The following is a 17,320-nucleotide window of genomic DNA, read 5'->3' as shown; positions in this document are numbered from 1 at the left end:
GTAGCATTCACTTCTTAGTAAATGTTCTATCAATTTCATGTTAATGTAGCTTTTGCTAACATTTTTTCAAATGGTTCTTATCACATTTTTCAATCGAAAACTAATTAAATTTTCTAAAAAAGTTATTTATGAATGAAATAATGATTATGTTATTATTTTAATGAATTGATTTGAGAAAATTGATAAATTTCAAGGAATTTCGCGGAAATCTTCAAATTTCACTAATTTCTCGCTGTCCGTGAAATCGTGAAAATTCACTAACCCTATTAATGATGTTCAAATAAAGTTTAAATTTAGCTTACCGCAACTACTTAATTCAGTAAAGCAAAAAAAAGTAAAATAGTACAGTAGAATACAGCAGAAGTAGAATATAACACAATTTTTTTAAACAGAATTAAATTCCTGCTACGTATAAACGGCTTTTAAGGATATCTAGAACAGTTATTTCAAAATGCGTTCACAAGCTTACCTTGTAATCGAATCTCTTTTTTTTTCGCTGCATCTTAAGAATGCCCAAGAAACCTTGCCAACTCCTTCTCTGAAGCACACCTTACCTTACCATTCTTGCTTTGCTCACCACGGTAGCTCCTCAACAAGGGTTGCTCGACATCGATCAGGCGTAATGGCTAATTATACCTTTTAGACCGCCGGCGCGAGCTTTGGATTGCGTGCAGAACTGCCCAGCAACGGTTCCACGGGCTACTTGCTACTTGGACTGGTGTGATAACTTGCTTGCTTTCGGCACCTACTACGATCGCATATCGCACAGGCAAACATTGCGTGACTGCCATGAATGTAATCGAATCGAAATTAATTCAATTTCGACTTGTTAAACAAACAAACCGCATGTTTTATCAGGTTTCTTTATTGTTGTTCAACGTTAGCGCTTTTGCAACACCCAACATATTTAAAGTTTAAAAATGGTTCATTTGTTCTTGGTAACAACGGTACAAGTGGCTCGTATTTGGATCAGTTTGATATCAGCAGTGTTGGATTAGGCTTCTGAAATGGCTTCAAGTTGTGGTCTCTCTCTCCCTCCTCTACCGCTCCTCAACCGTACAGGTTTCTCGGTTCAAGAAACACACGGTGGTCGTACGCCAAGTGCATCGATACCTTGAACTTGAACTCCATGTCCTCGTACCGGATGTCGGTGGTGAGCTTGTAGTTGCGCAGCATTTCAGATAGAATCGTCTTCAGGCTCATCATGGCGTATCGGCTTCCTGTGAAGGCGAGGGGAAAACAGTAGGGTAGAATCAACTTTCTAAACACAATCGATTCAACTCACCAATACAGCCCCTAGCGCCACCGCTGAACGGCAGGTACGCGAACGGGTGCCGGTTCTTGCTGTTCTCGGGCAGGAACCGATCCGGCACGAACTGGTCGGCGTCCTCTCCCCAGAACTCTTTCCGGCGGTGCAGCGCGAAAATGTTCAAAATAAACAGGTTGCCCTTCGGGATGACGAACTCGTCGAGCTGCAGGTCGTTCAGCGTCTTCCGGCCGTAAACCGCCGCCACCGGACACAGCCGCTGGGACTCCTTGATGATGCGTTCGAGGTAGACCAGCTGCTTCAGCACCTCGTGACTGTACTCGGTGTTGGGCGTCGGGAACACTTCGCGAAGTTCGGCAACGGCCTTCTCCTGGATGTCCGGGTGCATTGCCAGCAGGAGGGCCGTGTGGGCGGCTTGGGTGGCGGAAGTTTCGTTACCCTGTGGAGTAGTTGGAGAGTAGTTAGTTTTTGATAAAAAAAAACATTGACACTAGAAATTCTCAAATTCGGAACACTTTAATAAAAATGTTCAGATTTTGCATTTTAAAAATAGTTCACGAAGGAAAAGCAACCCTGCAAAAAAAATCGAAAAGCTTCAATATTCATTGCAAAAAGTCAGAAATAACATATTAAAATGGCTGTGTCTCTAAAACTACATCAGCAAACCTTCTGAAACTTGGTCCAGAAATAATTTACAGTCATATAAAGCAAAATCTATCATTATCTTAAAATGCATATTCTTTAAATTGCTGAAATTGTATCGATTGTTTTGGATTTCTTATTGAAAATCGGATGTAACATCTTAAAAGGGCTGTATCTCGAAAACCACATCAGCGAATGCTTTAAGTTTTGCTCAGAGTTGCATTGCATTTTTTTTTTCTATTATAACGGTATTTTGAGCACCGTGGCGGTGTCTGTATATTCTTAACAATAAGTCTGCAGGTAGTTTGAATTTTTATTCAAAACTTTTATTGATACATTCGATCGCCTCCATAAACCATTTGGACCTAGATTTGGACACTTTTGGTGAAGAGGCGGGGAAAAGGGTTTACTCTTGAAATTAAAGGAAGGCACCGACCACCTTAATTAAATTAAATAAAATAACTTTTTTTTTAATTTCACCTAAAAACGCCTATGCAATGAAAAAGAGCAATTTATTAAAAAAAATCAGCAAATTTTGACCATTTTCATTTATTCTATTTTTTATTTGGCTCATACTTTGAGGGGGCTTTCCCTATGACCATACAAGTCTCAATACAATTTTGGCAGCTGTCCATACAAAAATGGTACGTAAATATTCGAAAAAATCTATAACTTTTAAATGGAATTTTCTGATCGACACCAGTTAAGCAAAGTTGTAGATATTGATGAGGACTATTTAGAAAACATAGGTACACGGAAAAAAATCTTGTCGAATTTTAATTTGAATTTTTTATACAAAATAAAACAATTTCCCAAAATTAGAATTTTTAAAAATTTTGATTTTTTTGGTATATTTTGGGACTGGGACAAAAACCGCAACTTTTGAGCCATAGAGAAGTATAATAGGAGCAGTTCCAGTTCAAATCAGGAATTTTTCTGGTACTTTTGTTCCCGACCCTCTCCGATTTTAATTAAACTTTTAATACATGTTATCCTAGGCCTATATAAGCCATTTTTGTGTATATGGAGCCAGTTGCACTTGATAATGACAATTGAGAAGGGCGTAAGAGTTTTTTGTTTTTTGTAATTTAAATATTGCTGTATCTCTAAGCCATTGCATCGTACCAAAAAGTGGTCAATGACAAACTTGTACGAAATTAGACAGGCTTTTAAAAAAAATACACTGAAAGAAAAATGCCCGCCAATTCTATGAGATTTTTAAATTTTTTAGTTTAAAAGTTAAATTTTATGGTGATGTCACGATTTTTTTTTTCGTTAAAAATCATTGTGAAGCATTCCGGTAAAAATATCAACGAGACTGAATTTTTTTTCTTTTTTTTCAAAAAATTAAGTCTTCCATAAAAAAATTGCCAAAAACCACAAAAAAAAACCTATTTTTTCAATATTTTCATTTTTAAAACCGCTGTATCTTCACAAGAATTGGACATAGGACAATGGTCAATATATAGACTTTAATGTAATTGGTCTTAAAAATCGATTCTCATATTCGGTTTTTGAAAATTTTGACGTTATGACCATTTAAAAAAAACAGTGTTAGTAAATGATTTTTGTATTTTTTTAGGAGAGACATACCATCCTGAATTTTTCGTGATTCTTTTTGTCACATTTCAGGCTATTTTCACAAAAAAAATGAACGAAAAAATGTCTTGACGCCACTTTAAAATTTAACTTTTAAACTTAAAAATTGAAAAATCTTATAGAATTGGCGTGCATTTTTCTTTCAGTGTTTTTTTTTTTTCAAAAAGCCCGTCTAATTTCCTACAAGTTTGTCATTGACCACTTTTTGGTACGATGCAACAAAAATGGCCTATATAGGCCTAGGATAACTTGTCTAAAAAGTTTCATGGAAATCGGAGAGAGACGGTAAAAAATAATCATAAAAATTCCTGATTTGTGATGGCTTTGCTCATAGACAGAAATGTGTTATGGAGAAAGTAGATTTTTTTCAAAAAAATGTTTTGACAATTAAAAAGAACTTTACAGATTTTTCGTAATTTTGAATATTTGGCCCTTTTAAATTGTTAGTATTGATAACAAAATTTTGAAAAAATCGAAGGGAGTTTCAAAAATGAATTATTTTTCAAAATTGAAAATTAGACCATTGACTGCTAAGATATTGGCAATAGAAAATGTTGGAATGTCTGGAAAAACGAAAATTTTCTTGTTTTTTTCTTTTATTCGCTGTTTTTTAGCAATTAGAGGCCCAACTTGTATTGTTAATTTGATTTCAATTATCCACGGTGAATTTTCTTGAAATAATTCGAACTGTCAAAAATTCTCCAAAGCATCTACCACATTGGTTACACAAAACACTGTGACCTTTTTGGATCAATTTTTGACAGTTCAAAGCCAACGATTTTTTTCAAGAAAATCCACCGCGGTTAACCAAAATCAAATTAAGAATACAACTCCAATATTCAATGTATCTTGGGCAATTTTGTTAAAAATGTTTGAAACTTTAAAAAAATATTTTTAAAACAATCCAAAAACATTTTTCAGTTATATTAAATTTAAAGTGGCATTTAAGAGCGAGTTTTTCACCGATGTGAAACAGGTCGTATCGAGGTGCTCCGATTTGGATGAAACTTTCAGCGTTTGTTTGTCTATACATGAGATGAACTCATGTCAAATATGAGCCCTCTACGATAAAGGGAAGTGAGGTAAAACGGGCATTGAAGTTTGAGGTCCAAAAAACATGAAAAATCTTAAAATTGCTCGCATTTCCGTAAAACTTTGTCAATTCCAACCCTCTTAGATGCATTCGAATGGTCTTTCGAAGCCCTTCAAAATGTGCTATAGACATCCAGGATTGGTTTGACTTTTTCTCATAGCTTTTGCAAATTACTGTTTAAAATGGATTTTTTTTAAACCTTAATATCTTTTTGCAACAGCCTCCAACACCCATACTCCCATAGGTCAAAAGATAGGTAATTTCATGGACTATAAGCTTACGGTATTAACTTTTTGGCCAATCGCAGTTTTTCTCATAGTTTTTCAATTTTTCTAGAACAAACATTTTACAACGTTAGTTTTTGCCCTGTAGGCCGCCATAGCGACACTTTTTGGTCTCAATTTTGAAAATTTTACATTAGATTGAGGTGTTGGAATTAAGAATTTGATAGGAAAAAATGCCATTTAGAATTAATTAAAATATTATTTAGAATTTTGTCGGATTAAGGGTAAAACAAGTTTTTGCCTACTTGATACAGCATTTGACGTATTGATCATAGAGTAAAGAAGATCTATTTTTTTTTTCAAAAATGTTTTATTAAATTATTTTTTACATCAAAATTACATTTCCAATACTCCTAACTTAAGTGAAATTGACCGAGGATTCCGAATATGACAAAATTGAGACCAAAAAAAGCCGTCTTCTTGGCCTACAGGGCAAAAACTAACGTTGTAAAATGTTTGTTCTAGAAAAATCGTAAAACTATGAAAAAAACTGCGATTGGCTAAAAAGTTAATATCGTAAGCTTATAGTCCATGAAATTACCTATCTTTTGACCTATGGGAGTATAGGTGTTGGAGGATGTTGCAAAAAGATATTAAGATTTTGAAAAAATCCATTTTAAACAGTAATTTGCAAAAGCTATGAGAAAAAGTTAAACCGATCCTGGATGTCTATAGCACATTTTGAAGGGCTTCGAAAGACCATTCGAATGCATCTAAGAGGGTTGGAATTGACAAAGTTTTACGGAAATGCGAGCAATTTTAAGATTTTTCATGTTTTTTGGACCTCAAACTTCAATGCCCGTTTTACCTCACTTCCCTTTATCGTAGAGGGCTCATATTTGACATGAGTTCATCTCATGTATAGACAAACAAACGCTGAAAGTTTCATCCAAATCGGAGCACCTCGATACGACCTCTAGAACAAACCGAGCAGAATCTACAAATACTGCCTCTTAACATCTCCAGCACCATTCCCTTAATCATATCAAAAAATCTAAAAATATAAAAATGGTAAAAAAGGTAAAGGTAAAAATGCGCAACACAAAGTGAAGTGTACTTGCAAGATGCTACCACACATTTTTAATAAGTGGTCTTGAAAACGAGTTGTTGGAAGTCGCAGATATTTTTTCTTTTAAATAGACTAAGATATTTTTCACAGAGATGATGTCTGGTAGATTATATTCGTTATGAAAAAAAATCGAACTTCCTATACACCCAACCAAAAAACTTACAGCGGCAATCATCGTGTAGATATGATCCTGTATTTCGTCGTGCGAAAACGGCGTCCCGTCGGGCAGCGGAATCGTCAGCAGCTGATCGATGAAGATCTGCGGCTTCTTGTACGACAGCATGTCGTCCTCCTCCTCCTGCATCAGCTCGCCCGGATTGTTGTTCGATTCGGCCGCTCGCTGCTTCAGCTTCGCAAACTCCAGCTGCTTCTCGTGGATGATCTTATCGGTGAAGGCGTAGCAGAACTTGCGGGCCTTCATCTCCGCCCGGTAAAATCTTGTGAAGCGGTACACCCAGTTCGGGTGCAGGTTGGCGTTGAACATGCGAAGACCAACGTTGTGAAGGATACTGCAAGGGACCCCCCTCCCAATGTCAACATTAGGGTGAAACTTGTACGATTAAGTTCTACTCACACTTCAAGCCCCTCGATAAACTGTTGCGTTCCTTCGCGTTCCAGCACCTTCCCGCCGAGCGACGTCCGGCAGATCATCCCCAGCGTGCAGGGTGACGTAAACTCCAGGATGTTGAGCGGTTTGCCCGGCTGGTAGTGTTCCTGCATGCTTTCGATCATCTTCGCCACGCAATCCGTGAAGATCGGGATGAAGCTGTTCAGAATGCGCGTGTTGAAGGTCGGATTCAGCACCTTGCGGTGGTTTTTCCACGTGTCGTCTGGAACGGTAGTAGGTTTCAGGGTTAAATTTATTATTTGATTTTAGATGTTGTATTGATTTGTTGTGCTTGCCCATTTTCCTTTTTGGTGCATTTTTTTTTCCTGTGAAAGTCCTGGAATATTAATCTAGAAAAGAGCTGGAGTGAGCTTTGTGTTAAATAATGGTTAAAAAGAATATGGTTACTAGGGTGGCTTAGCATAATCAATTCATCAGCACAAAATGGCGTTCTTAATACAATTTTGGCCGAAATTGCACGTGCAACAAAATAGCACGAGCACAATGATATGCAACTAGATAGTAGGTCGATTAAGTTTCAAGTGGCAACTACAATGTACCGACTTCAAAGCTGTGTTGAATTGGAGCCTCAATCAAAACATATATAAATGACGTCAATTGCGGCACACTTAAATTTATTATGTGTTAAAACATGATACAATTTAAAGCATTGAAGTGTCGAAGCCATGTAACTACAAGTGTACAACACATTTTTTTAATCGTTAACCATAACAGGCTTACATTCTTGGAATGTTACCGTTGGCATAAGCCTCAACTCAAGTTCGATTCCCTTCAAGTGGTCAACAGATAACAACTATTGTCTTTGCCAAGAAACGATACAACATAAATTGCGCGGTTTCATAATCGGTTGTACCAAAACTTACCTTTCCCTCTGTGCCAAGAGTGTGTCTCCAAAGGGAACATAAAGTATAGCCCAAATCGACAGATCGTGACATTTTAATGCTTGAATAAATTCTGCCACCGAAGCAAGATTTTCCCTTCATTTTCCATTTGCCGATGGCCACTGGCAGCGACGATGTGTGTAGGTTTTTTTCCCCCCCATCGTGAGCAATTCATTTATGTTTTCTGGGCTATTAATTTCATTACTACGATCCATTCAGAAGAAACCACGTGTGAGTTTGTGGTTTGGCTATGCTGGCTTTTGCCTAAAGGTGCTGCGGAAAAGCATATTATTTTCCGTTCGTTCCACCATCAGTCAGCTAATCTTGGGGGGGGGTGAGCCCGATAGCTACCTGAGAATACTATCGCGAATCACGAAACCTTGGAAGAATGGCTATGGTCCGCGATACGACTTCCGATCTAATGAATTAGCGATTGTATCGCGCGTCGAGGTTATAAGTTGCGACACCTGCTGATCATTACGTGGATCACTGTACCACTCGGATCATTATGGTAAACAGCTCTGGTAAGTTACGCTGATCTACGCTGATAGCGGTGCAAACGGTGATTTATCAATCAGATCAGTGGTCGTCAGCCCTGTTTAGGTATTTTGTTTTTTTTTTCTCTTTTTGCTCAATATTGAACCACCTACATAATTTTAATTTTAAATTTATTAAACAAACTTTGTGACTTGCAATTTTTTGCTTCGAAGTATTTTTTTTTTTTTTTGAATAAAATATACTTTATTGAATCTTTCTTATAATAATTACATTTGGTTTACATAATAAGTGGTCAGCTGTGGCTCTTCAGCTTTAGTTTGCTTTTCGTGATTTAAACACTGTTCATTTTTATAACTTTAAAAGTATATGATTTATCATTTTTGTAACACTAGGTACAATGAGGAAAAAAAAATGTTAAGAAAACATAACCTAACCTAAAACTAACTTAATCTTACCATAAACTAAACCAATCCTTGAATCAAGGGGTATTCAGATATAGCACATTTTTCCCTGAATTTCAAACATTTTTCTTGAATCTTCTGATCCAACATTTTAACTTCTGCTAATTCATGAACCTCACTTGATCTTGTCCAGCCAGGAACATTCAAAACCATTTTGAGTACCTTGTTTTGGACACGCTGGAGCTTCAATTTATGAGTTCTAGCGCAACACTCCCAAACAGGTACTGCATACTCAATAACGGGGTAAATTATTTGTTTGTAAACTGCTAACTTATTTTTCAAAGATAGCTTTGATTTTCTGTTAATTAAAGGATACAAACACCTGATGAGAATGCTGCACTTGTTCAATATTTTATCTACATGCTGCCGAAACAAAAGTTTCGAGTCAAGTATGAGACCTAAATAGACAACTTCCTTTGACCAGGGTATCGAAACATCATTCATTTTAATCAAAACATCATCCTTTGGGACAAATCTGGCCGATTTGGAAAGTGGAAAAATGATGGTTTGAGTTTTGGCTGCATTTATGCGAATTTTCCAGTCGCCAAAGTATTCGGAAAGAACGTCAAGACCCTTCTGAAGACGGCCAACTAAATATCTGGTTATTTTACCCTTATAAATAACGGCAGTGTCATCAGCAAAAAGTGACAACACACCATTACCAGGAAGAGTAGGCAAATCAGATGTAAAAATATTGTACAGAAGTGGGCCAAGAATACTTCCTTGGGGAACCCCAGCATCAATGTTGAACAATCCAGAAGCAATCCCATTCAGAAAAACCTTGAACGATCTCTCCGAAAGATAGTCCTGGATAATTTTGATAAGATACATTGGAAAACCGTATAAATACAGTTTATGTATCAAACCATCATGCCAAACATTGTCAAAAGCCTTCTCAACATCTAACAAAGCCATAGCAGTTGATTTAGACTCAAGCTTGTTCTGCTTGATGATTTTGGTTACTCTCGTAAGCTGATGAGCAGTATTATGTCCCTTTCGGAAGCCAAACTGCTCGTTCAAAATTATATTATTATCGTTGGTAAAATCCAAAAGCCTTGAATAGATGACCTTCTCAAAGAGTTTGGACAGACTACTCAAAAGACTAATGGGGCGATAACTTGTTGGCGATGTTGGATCTTTTTGAGGCTTCAAAATTGGTATGACTTTGCCCAGTTTCCAATTGGTGGGGAAGTAACCAAGTTGCAAACATTTATTGAAAATATTGGCTAGATGTTGAAAGAACTGATCACTCTGTTTTTTCAACACCAGATTAAAAATGTTATCAAAGCCTGGAGCTTTCATATTTTTCATTTGTTTAACTGCAACTTTGACTTCCTCACCAGAAACATGGGAATCTGCAGGAAATTCAAAGGTAGAGTCATTGATTGTTGAAATACTATTGGCAACTGATGTTTCTTTACGGCTGGTCATGGAAGCGCCAAGATTATGTGAACTAACAAAATGAAGCCCAAGTGCATTTGCCTTTTCCTCGGATGTAATCAAAGGAGAATCCTCAACAATAGTGCGTCCATCCCGGGAATTCCCGGGACAAAAATCCCGGGATTTTTCCAAAACCGGGAATTCCCGAATCCCGGGATTTTTTATATTTTGTCCCGGGAATTCCTGAAATCGGAAATGAATATCAAATTTTGGTTTGGAAATTCAGGGTTTTTTTTTTGTGGAAATAGATGAACAACGATTAAAAATAAAATAGTAAGTATATATCCAGGGTTTTTAAAAAGGTCCTATAAGCTTTTGTGTTTCACATGATTATAGAAATTATTCAACTCTAGATATCAGACTTAGAAAGGAAAATTGTTTAAAATTTATCGATCCGGAAAATGCCTAGCGCATTAAATATTTTTTTAAATTTTTTTATAAATTTTCAAAAATTACTATTCATGATTTGAAATCAAACAAATAATAAAATTTTAAATTATTTTTCATGAAACATCTTTGGCTAATCCAGACGAATGTATCAAATCAAGACACCTGTTTAGTGTTTTTTTGCATAGTGTTTTGATTTTTTTGATTGATTTCGATTAAAACAGGAATAGAAGAAAACAATAAGTACACACATCTCCAAATTAATTGCTTTAAAATCTCCTGAACCTATGTAGACTGTAGTACCGATTTTCCTCAGTTGGCGGTAGTGATTTAAAATAATTTGGAAAATATTCTTTATATATAACATGAATTTCTAGACTTATTTAAAATTTAACATTGGCATTTATAATTTTGTTTGTTATCTTTTTATTTGTTATTTTAGACATTGAATTTTTTTTTATAATTCTAGTCATGGCAAAAAAAATATAAAAAAAAAATGTATTTATAAGAGACTAATTTCATTTAAATCACATAAGATAAGAAATTAAATTAGAAACCTAAGCACAACAAAGAACAAACAAAAAATTTTGCAAGCTATTATAAAACTGCTATTCTTTGTTTAGATTGAAATGTATATTATGTATCAACAATGAATAGTATTGAGCCAATTTGATGATTTTCAGCTTGAATAACATGACAAATATAATGAAAACATAGATATTATTACTGTTGCTAAATTTCCCGGGATCCCGGGAATTCCCGGGATTTCAAAAAAAAATTTCCCGTTTCCCGGGAAATGCAAAACCCGGGAAAATTGGACGCCCTACTCAACAATAAGAGGAGGAATAGGCTTTGGTTTGTTTTTAAGAACTTTTGAAAGTTTCCAAAATGGTTTTGAATAATTCCCAAGCTGGCTTACATGTTTTGAAAATTCTTGATTTCTGATATTGTCAAGTCGGTCTTGTATGATTTTGTTCAAATTGTTCACTGAAATCTTTTTGTCATAGTCCCCAGTCCGTTGATATTGTCTCCTATAAACATTCCTAAGTCTAATCAAGTGTTTAGTATCTACGTCAATATCAGTTACCTTAAAATTAACAGGAACCTCTCGAACGTTGGCAGCCTCTGCTTGGTTGATAGCCTGCTGGATCACCTCCAGCGAACGATCAATATCAGCAGAAGTTTCCGGCTGTTGATCATAGTCGATGTTGCTGTCGACCACTTGCTGAAACTGCTGCCAGTCAACGTTGTGGTAATCTTTCCGGGTTGGTTGCCGCTGCGGAGTAACGGAAGCTCCAACCTCCACAACCACCGGATAGTGATCAGAACTCAACTCTTCAAACACCTCAGGATGAGCCACGTTCTCAGCCATATTGGTAATGAAGAAGTCGATGATTGAGTGATTCCCAAACCGAGCCACCCTCGTTGGACGATCCGGACTCACAACGTTGTAGTATCCGTTTTGCAGATCGTTGTGCAGAATCACTCCGTTCCGATTCCTCCTGCTGTTGCCCCAAACTTCATGCTTCGCGTTGAGGTCACCAGCGATGATGTACTTTGCGCTCCGCCGTGTCAGCTTCTGGATATCGCTCTTCAGTTTTGCTGCTGAACCATCTCTGGCATTCACCTGACGTGGACAGTATGCAGCAATGAAGAGTACTGGGCCAACCGAAGTGGGAATTTCCACTCCAACGGCCTCGATGATGTCCAGCTTAAAGTGTGGCAGCCGGCGTGGCTTGAGATCACGATGAACAGCGACAAGCACACCTCCTCCTCCAGAGGTGGTCCTATCGAGCTGCGTCGCGATCTTGTAGTTTTGCAGATAAACTTTTTCACCGGGCTTCAGATGAGTTTCCGTGATGGCGGCTACGTCGATCTCCTTCTCGCGAAGAAAATCCACCAGCTCTAAATTCTTCCTCCTAATGGAGCAAGCGTTCCAATTCAGCAGCTTGAGGGACCTACGATCCATACTGGATGACGAACGAGGTCAGCACTTCAATCTGCTGGGTCTTGGTCCACGCAGTGCAGCGGACATCTGTTTGAAAATATTGAGGAGTTCGGTTGAGGTGTAAAGATCATTACCGTTTTCCTCAACTGCTGGTTCTTGGGTTGGTCTTGGCTCCTGGCTGAAGCCCGGTGGTGGCGGTCTCGGCTCCTGGCTGGAACCCGGCCGTGGATGATTCACCTCAGCTCTCTTCCTGGGATCCAACGGCAACGGTGCCAAGTTTGGGACCTGGCGTCGCGGTTGAAGAGGTGGAAAATTTTCCTCCACCAGGGCTGGAGGAGTTCTACGACGCTGAGGCTGATTCTTCGTCGATGCTTGCTGCCGAATTTTCACGAACTCAGCTCTCTTGGGGCACTTTCGGTCGGTTGACGAGTGCTCACCGTTGCAGGTGAGGCACTTCACCAGCGAATCTTGGATGCACTGGGATGTGATGTGCGCATCGGTACCACATTTGGCGCAACGACGCTTCAGGTGGCAGTTCTTACCTCCGTGCCCGAAACCCAGGCAGTTGAAGCATTGTGTGACGTCACGATGCACTGGTCGGTATCGCTCCCACGACACGATAATGTTGAAAACCGCTCGAATTGCCTTCAGCTCAGGAAGCGTCGTCGATCCCTTAGCCAAATGCAGCAGGTAGAGCTGGTCACGGTACTTGATGTCTTTGTTGCGTCGGCTCATTTTGTGCACGGCCAACACATCCAGTTTCAAAACTTTTAGCTCGGCAGCTAATTCCTCCACTGGCATGTCGTACAGACCTCTGACGACGATTTTGTACGGCTTATCCATGGCGACATCATGGGTAAAGTACTCCGCCTCGTTTTCGGTCAAGTAATCCTTGACCAGTTGATAGTGCTGCCTGGATTGCACCAGCACCTTAAATCCGTCCTGACACAGACGAATGTTGCCTAGGACTTTCCCAGACTTGATGAGTTCAACCAGCCCCGCTCGAAAGTCGATCGTTGCTGCTGATTGCCGCACATAAAAAGGAGGCAGTTTCTCCTTTCGCTGTTTCACTTCATTCTCCTTTGCTTCCGCTACCTGGTCCTCGTCAGGCAGTCCAGCAAACTTGTTGTTCTTCAATAGCTGCTCCTCGTGGGACGAAGAGTTCTCCTCCTCCTCATCCATCGGTACAGTACCGTCGCTCTTTTTCGTCTTTTTGCTGTTCGATGTCACTTCCAAAAGCACCTTCCTTTTGGAAATCCCCGGTTTTTGGCCATCAGTTGAGGCCTCAACCTTCCTTTTGGAAATTCCCACTTTTTTGCCTGCTTGAGCCGCAGGTAGGGCAATATTGCCGGCGTTTTGCGCCGGGACGCGACGAGTCATGTTGATTCAGACAACCTTCACCAACGAATGCTCGGATAACAATGATGATTTGCTTCGAAGTAATTCATTATCATCAAAAAATTTAATTACAGCCCATGTTCGCATAATTTTCCCATTTTCATTTCATTTCAACCAGTTGAGAAACTAAAAAAAATAAAAAAAAAAATATTAATCTAAAACATTTGTTTCCATAAATCTGAATCCTTAATTAATTAAGGCTTTAGACCTTTCCAAAAGTAAGACTTGATTTCGGAAATATTGAAATCAATTCGATGGAAAAATCCAAAAATTTCACGAGAATATTGGCGATCATATGAATCTAATCTAATCTAATCTAATCTAATCTAATCTAATGTAATGTAATGTAATCTAATCTAATCTAATCTAATCTAATCTAATCTAATCTAATCTAATCTAATCTAATCTAATCTAATCTAATCTAATCTAATCTAATCTAATCTAATCTAATCTAATCTAATCTAATCTAATCTAATCTAATCTAATCTAATCTAATCTAATCTAATCTAATCTAATCTAATCTAATCTAATCTAATCTAATATAATGTAATGTAATGTAATGTAATGTAATGTAATGTAATGTAATGTAATGTAATGTAATGTAATGTAATGTAATGTAATGTAATGTAATGTAATCTAATCTAATCTAATCTAATCTAATCTAATCTAATCTAATCTAATCTAATCTAATCTAATCTAATCTAATCTAATCTAATCTAATCTAATCTAATCTAATCTAATCTACTCTAATCTAATCTAATCTAATCTAATCTAATCTAATCTAATCTAATCTAATCTAATCTAATCTAATCTAATCTAATCTAATCTAATCTAATCTAATCTAATCTAATCTAATCTAATCTAATCTAATCTAATCTAATCTAATCTAATCTAATCTAATCTAATCTAATCTAATCTAATCTAATCTAATCTAATCTAATCTAATCTAATCTAATCTAATCTAATCTAATCTAATCTAATCTAATCTAATCTAATCTAATCTAATCTAATCTAATCTAATCTAATCTAATCTAATCTAATATAATCTAATCTAATCTAATCTTATCTAATCTAGAGAAAATGTAATGCAAAAATTAAAGCAGCCAGCCCTACTGCGTTGTGTTTACCGCAGAGAGGATTCTGTGAACGGATCACATTTCACAGAATCTACAGGAGAGGATGGATGCGTGGACATACCGTACCAAACGCTCCGAATCAGTTAGGTGTGGTGTGTTAGTGTAAATTTGGCAGAAAATTAAATTTTTATGGGGAAAAAGGGATTGGGTGAATTGGAATTGGGTTATGGGATAGAAGGGAAGGGTAGGAGGCTTTAGACCTTTCCAAAAGTTAAACTTGATTTCGGAAATATTGAAATCAATTCAATAGAATAATCCAATAATTTCACGATATTAGAGATCATTTTAAGAAAAAATATAAGTTTTAATAAATTTCGATGAAATCCAAATTACTTCCATATTTCATAGGAGGCTAATATAACCAAACTTTTGAGGTAACTTAGACATAGTTTGTGGAGTAAATTAGAATTACCTTGATGGGTCATTTGGACACCTATTGTGAGATATTTCGAACATCATTTGTGGGGTAGTTTGGGCAGATTTTGAAGGATTAGCTGAACATATTTCTTCCGTTGAAAAATATGAAACAGGTTAAACTTTCAAATATAGACTTGAAATAAAATTTTATGTGAATAAAAAGACAAAAAATGTTAATTGGACATAATAAAAACCCTTTTTAACATTTTGAATCTGAATTAGGCACATAAATAATATAGAGATTAACAACATTATTATCTATTTATCTTCAAGCCCTTTAGTATAAAAAAAATCAGCATTAGAAATGTCAGAGGATTTTTTTTTAAATAATCAGAATTGGATTTTAAATAAAATCAATATGTGCTACAATCCGATTTTAAAACATTCAGATAAAAAAATAAATATAACAAAATTAAGAAATGTATGGGTTTAGTAACATTTTTTATGCTTCCATTGCTTTCATAGTGTTTTGATGTTTAAAATCTCTCTTAAAACTCAAACAACCTTAAAAGTTAGTTAAAAGTAGTTAGAAGCTTGGTTCATGGTTAAATGAAAAAGACAACTGGATTATGGACACAGAAGCTAGCGTGAAAATTTGAGCTCATTTAGTAAAGGTTTAGTGGGTTCAGTTTTTACCTGAAGTAAGTTTGGAATCCAAAAATAAATAATTAAAAAATAATTAAATTATTAGCTTTTCACTTTTAACCAACGGTTCTGATTGCTCGAAAGTGACTCATTCACTCGCGACCTCAAATTAAAAGCGACTAAAAACTGCTCTGACCGTTTCCTACCGTTTGCCGGCTCCACACCAATCGTTACAGAATAATCTCTCTTTGCTCTCCCTCTTACTTCAATTGGGTAGAAGTACAGAACAGCGAATGGTTCAGAGAGACCGATTGCGTTATGGCGCTCAGTCGCTGAGTCGAAATAGTTTGCGATGGGCTTTGTTTTACTAAGTTATCAAACTGCTCAAAATCTATGTCATCACGACATCAAAGACACAGTTACAAGCAATTTCCAGCATGCCAAATACAAATGTACAGCAAACTGTGGTAGTGCAGGCCAAAAGAGCGTCGAGCTGGTATGTTGTTAGATTCTCTCCTCTATGAACGTATTCGTGTGTGACTCGGGTCCACTATGGGCCATCTCCATACAAACAGGCGGCCAAATTATTTTTTTGCTTTTTAAATGTTTTTTCATACAAATTTGGGTAATTGTATGGTATTGAAATGACGTCGATTTTTATGACTTTTCATGTTTTTCAATAGTTGATTGTTTAAAATAAATAGTCTTTTCATACATTTGCAAGTGCAACAGAATTGCGTATATATTGTATTGCAAGTTTATATTATTAAATTATGGATAAGCTAATACATCCCCACTTTAAGAACACAACCCCTCCCTCCTCTTTCTCCCCCCCCCTCTCCTCCTCCCCTCCAACAAAATTTTGTTAAGCGTAATAAATTCATTTTAAGTCAAATATTTATTATTTACTGCTGTGTGTTTCTTTTTGTGAGTCCATGCCATATAACTTGAGTCCCGGGGTTACGGGCATAAATTGTGAAAATTTTAATTGTTAAATCAAATAACAGAAAAATAAATTTTATTCAAAATATTAATTATGAAGTAAAACGATAAAATACAAACAATATTCTTAAAATTCATTTGATTATAGAGTTTGTGACAGCTTCAGGATATGTTAAAGGTACTTTTTATGATGTTTTGTACTAACCAACATAGAACATAAATGTGGATCAGTTTCATGGATTGATCGCAGAAATTCATCATGCTAAGTCAACATTTTGCTGAATACTTTTTCCGGTATCAAACTGAGATTCTCCAGTTTCGCTTGAGAAACTTCGGTACGAATACCTTATTTTGACTAAGGTACTCAATTTTAAATGTAGGCAACAGAAAATTCCAATAAAGTCATTTCGAACTTCTTGAAACCAGGTATTGATTTTTGAAGCGACGATGCCCACGAAGTAGGTAGCAAAGCAAGTGAAAAAAGGGGACATATGTAGATTGCAGCAAATTTTGATAAAACGTAAATGTTCAAAATGGCATATTTCCGAAAACGCAAAAAATCGCAGGCTGGAAATTTCAGCAATGTTAGATTATAATCCATTCTTTCAAGTGATCTTAGTTTCATGTTTAGCATCGGTTAGCAAA

The 17,320-nt window shown here is 36.7% G+C and overlaps 1 protein-coding gene across 2 annotated transcripts in view; it reads right to left on the bottom strand.

Annotated features, from left to right (window-relative positions):
* Window positions 1-854: 854 nt before the first annotated feature.
* The window catches only part of LOC120417545 (cytochrome P450 4C1-like), a 43,893-nt gene continuing 27,427 nt past the window's right edge, over window positions 855-17,320 (bottom strand). For both annotated transcript variants that reach the window (XM_052710138.1, XM_039579627.2), the window contains exons 2-5: window positions 6,529-6,784; window positions 6,118-6,463; window positions 1,286-1,706; window positions 855-1,220 (exon numbers count right to left, since the gene is read on the bottom strand). In XM_052710138.1, coding sequence (XP_052566098.1) covers window positions 1,051-1,220; window positions 1,286-1,706; window positions 6,118-6,463; window positions 6,529-6,784 — 1,193 coding nt within the window. In that variant the 3' untranslated portion in view covers window positions 855-1,050. The remainder of the gene's footprint in view (window positions 1,221-1,285; window positions 1,707-6,117; window positions 6,464-6,528; window positions 6,785-17,320) is intronic.

This window comes from Culex pipiens, chromosome 3, assembly GCF_016801865.2.
Source record: "Culex pipiens pallens isolate TS chromosome 3, TS_CPP_V2, whole genome shotgun sequence".
Taxonomy (NCBI): domain Eukaryota; kingdom Metazoa; phylum Arthropoda; class Insecta; order Diptera; family Culicidae; genus Culex; species Culex pipiens.
This window is presented reverse-complemented; position numbering and strand designations above follow the sequence as displayed.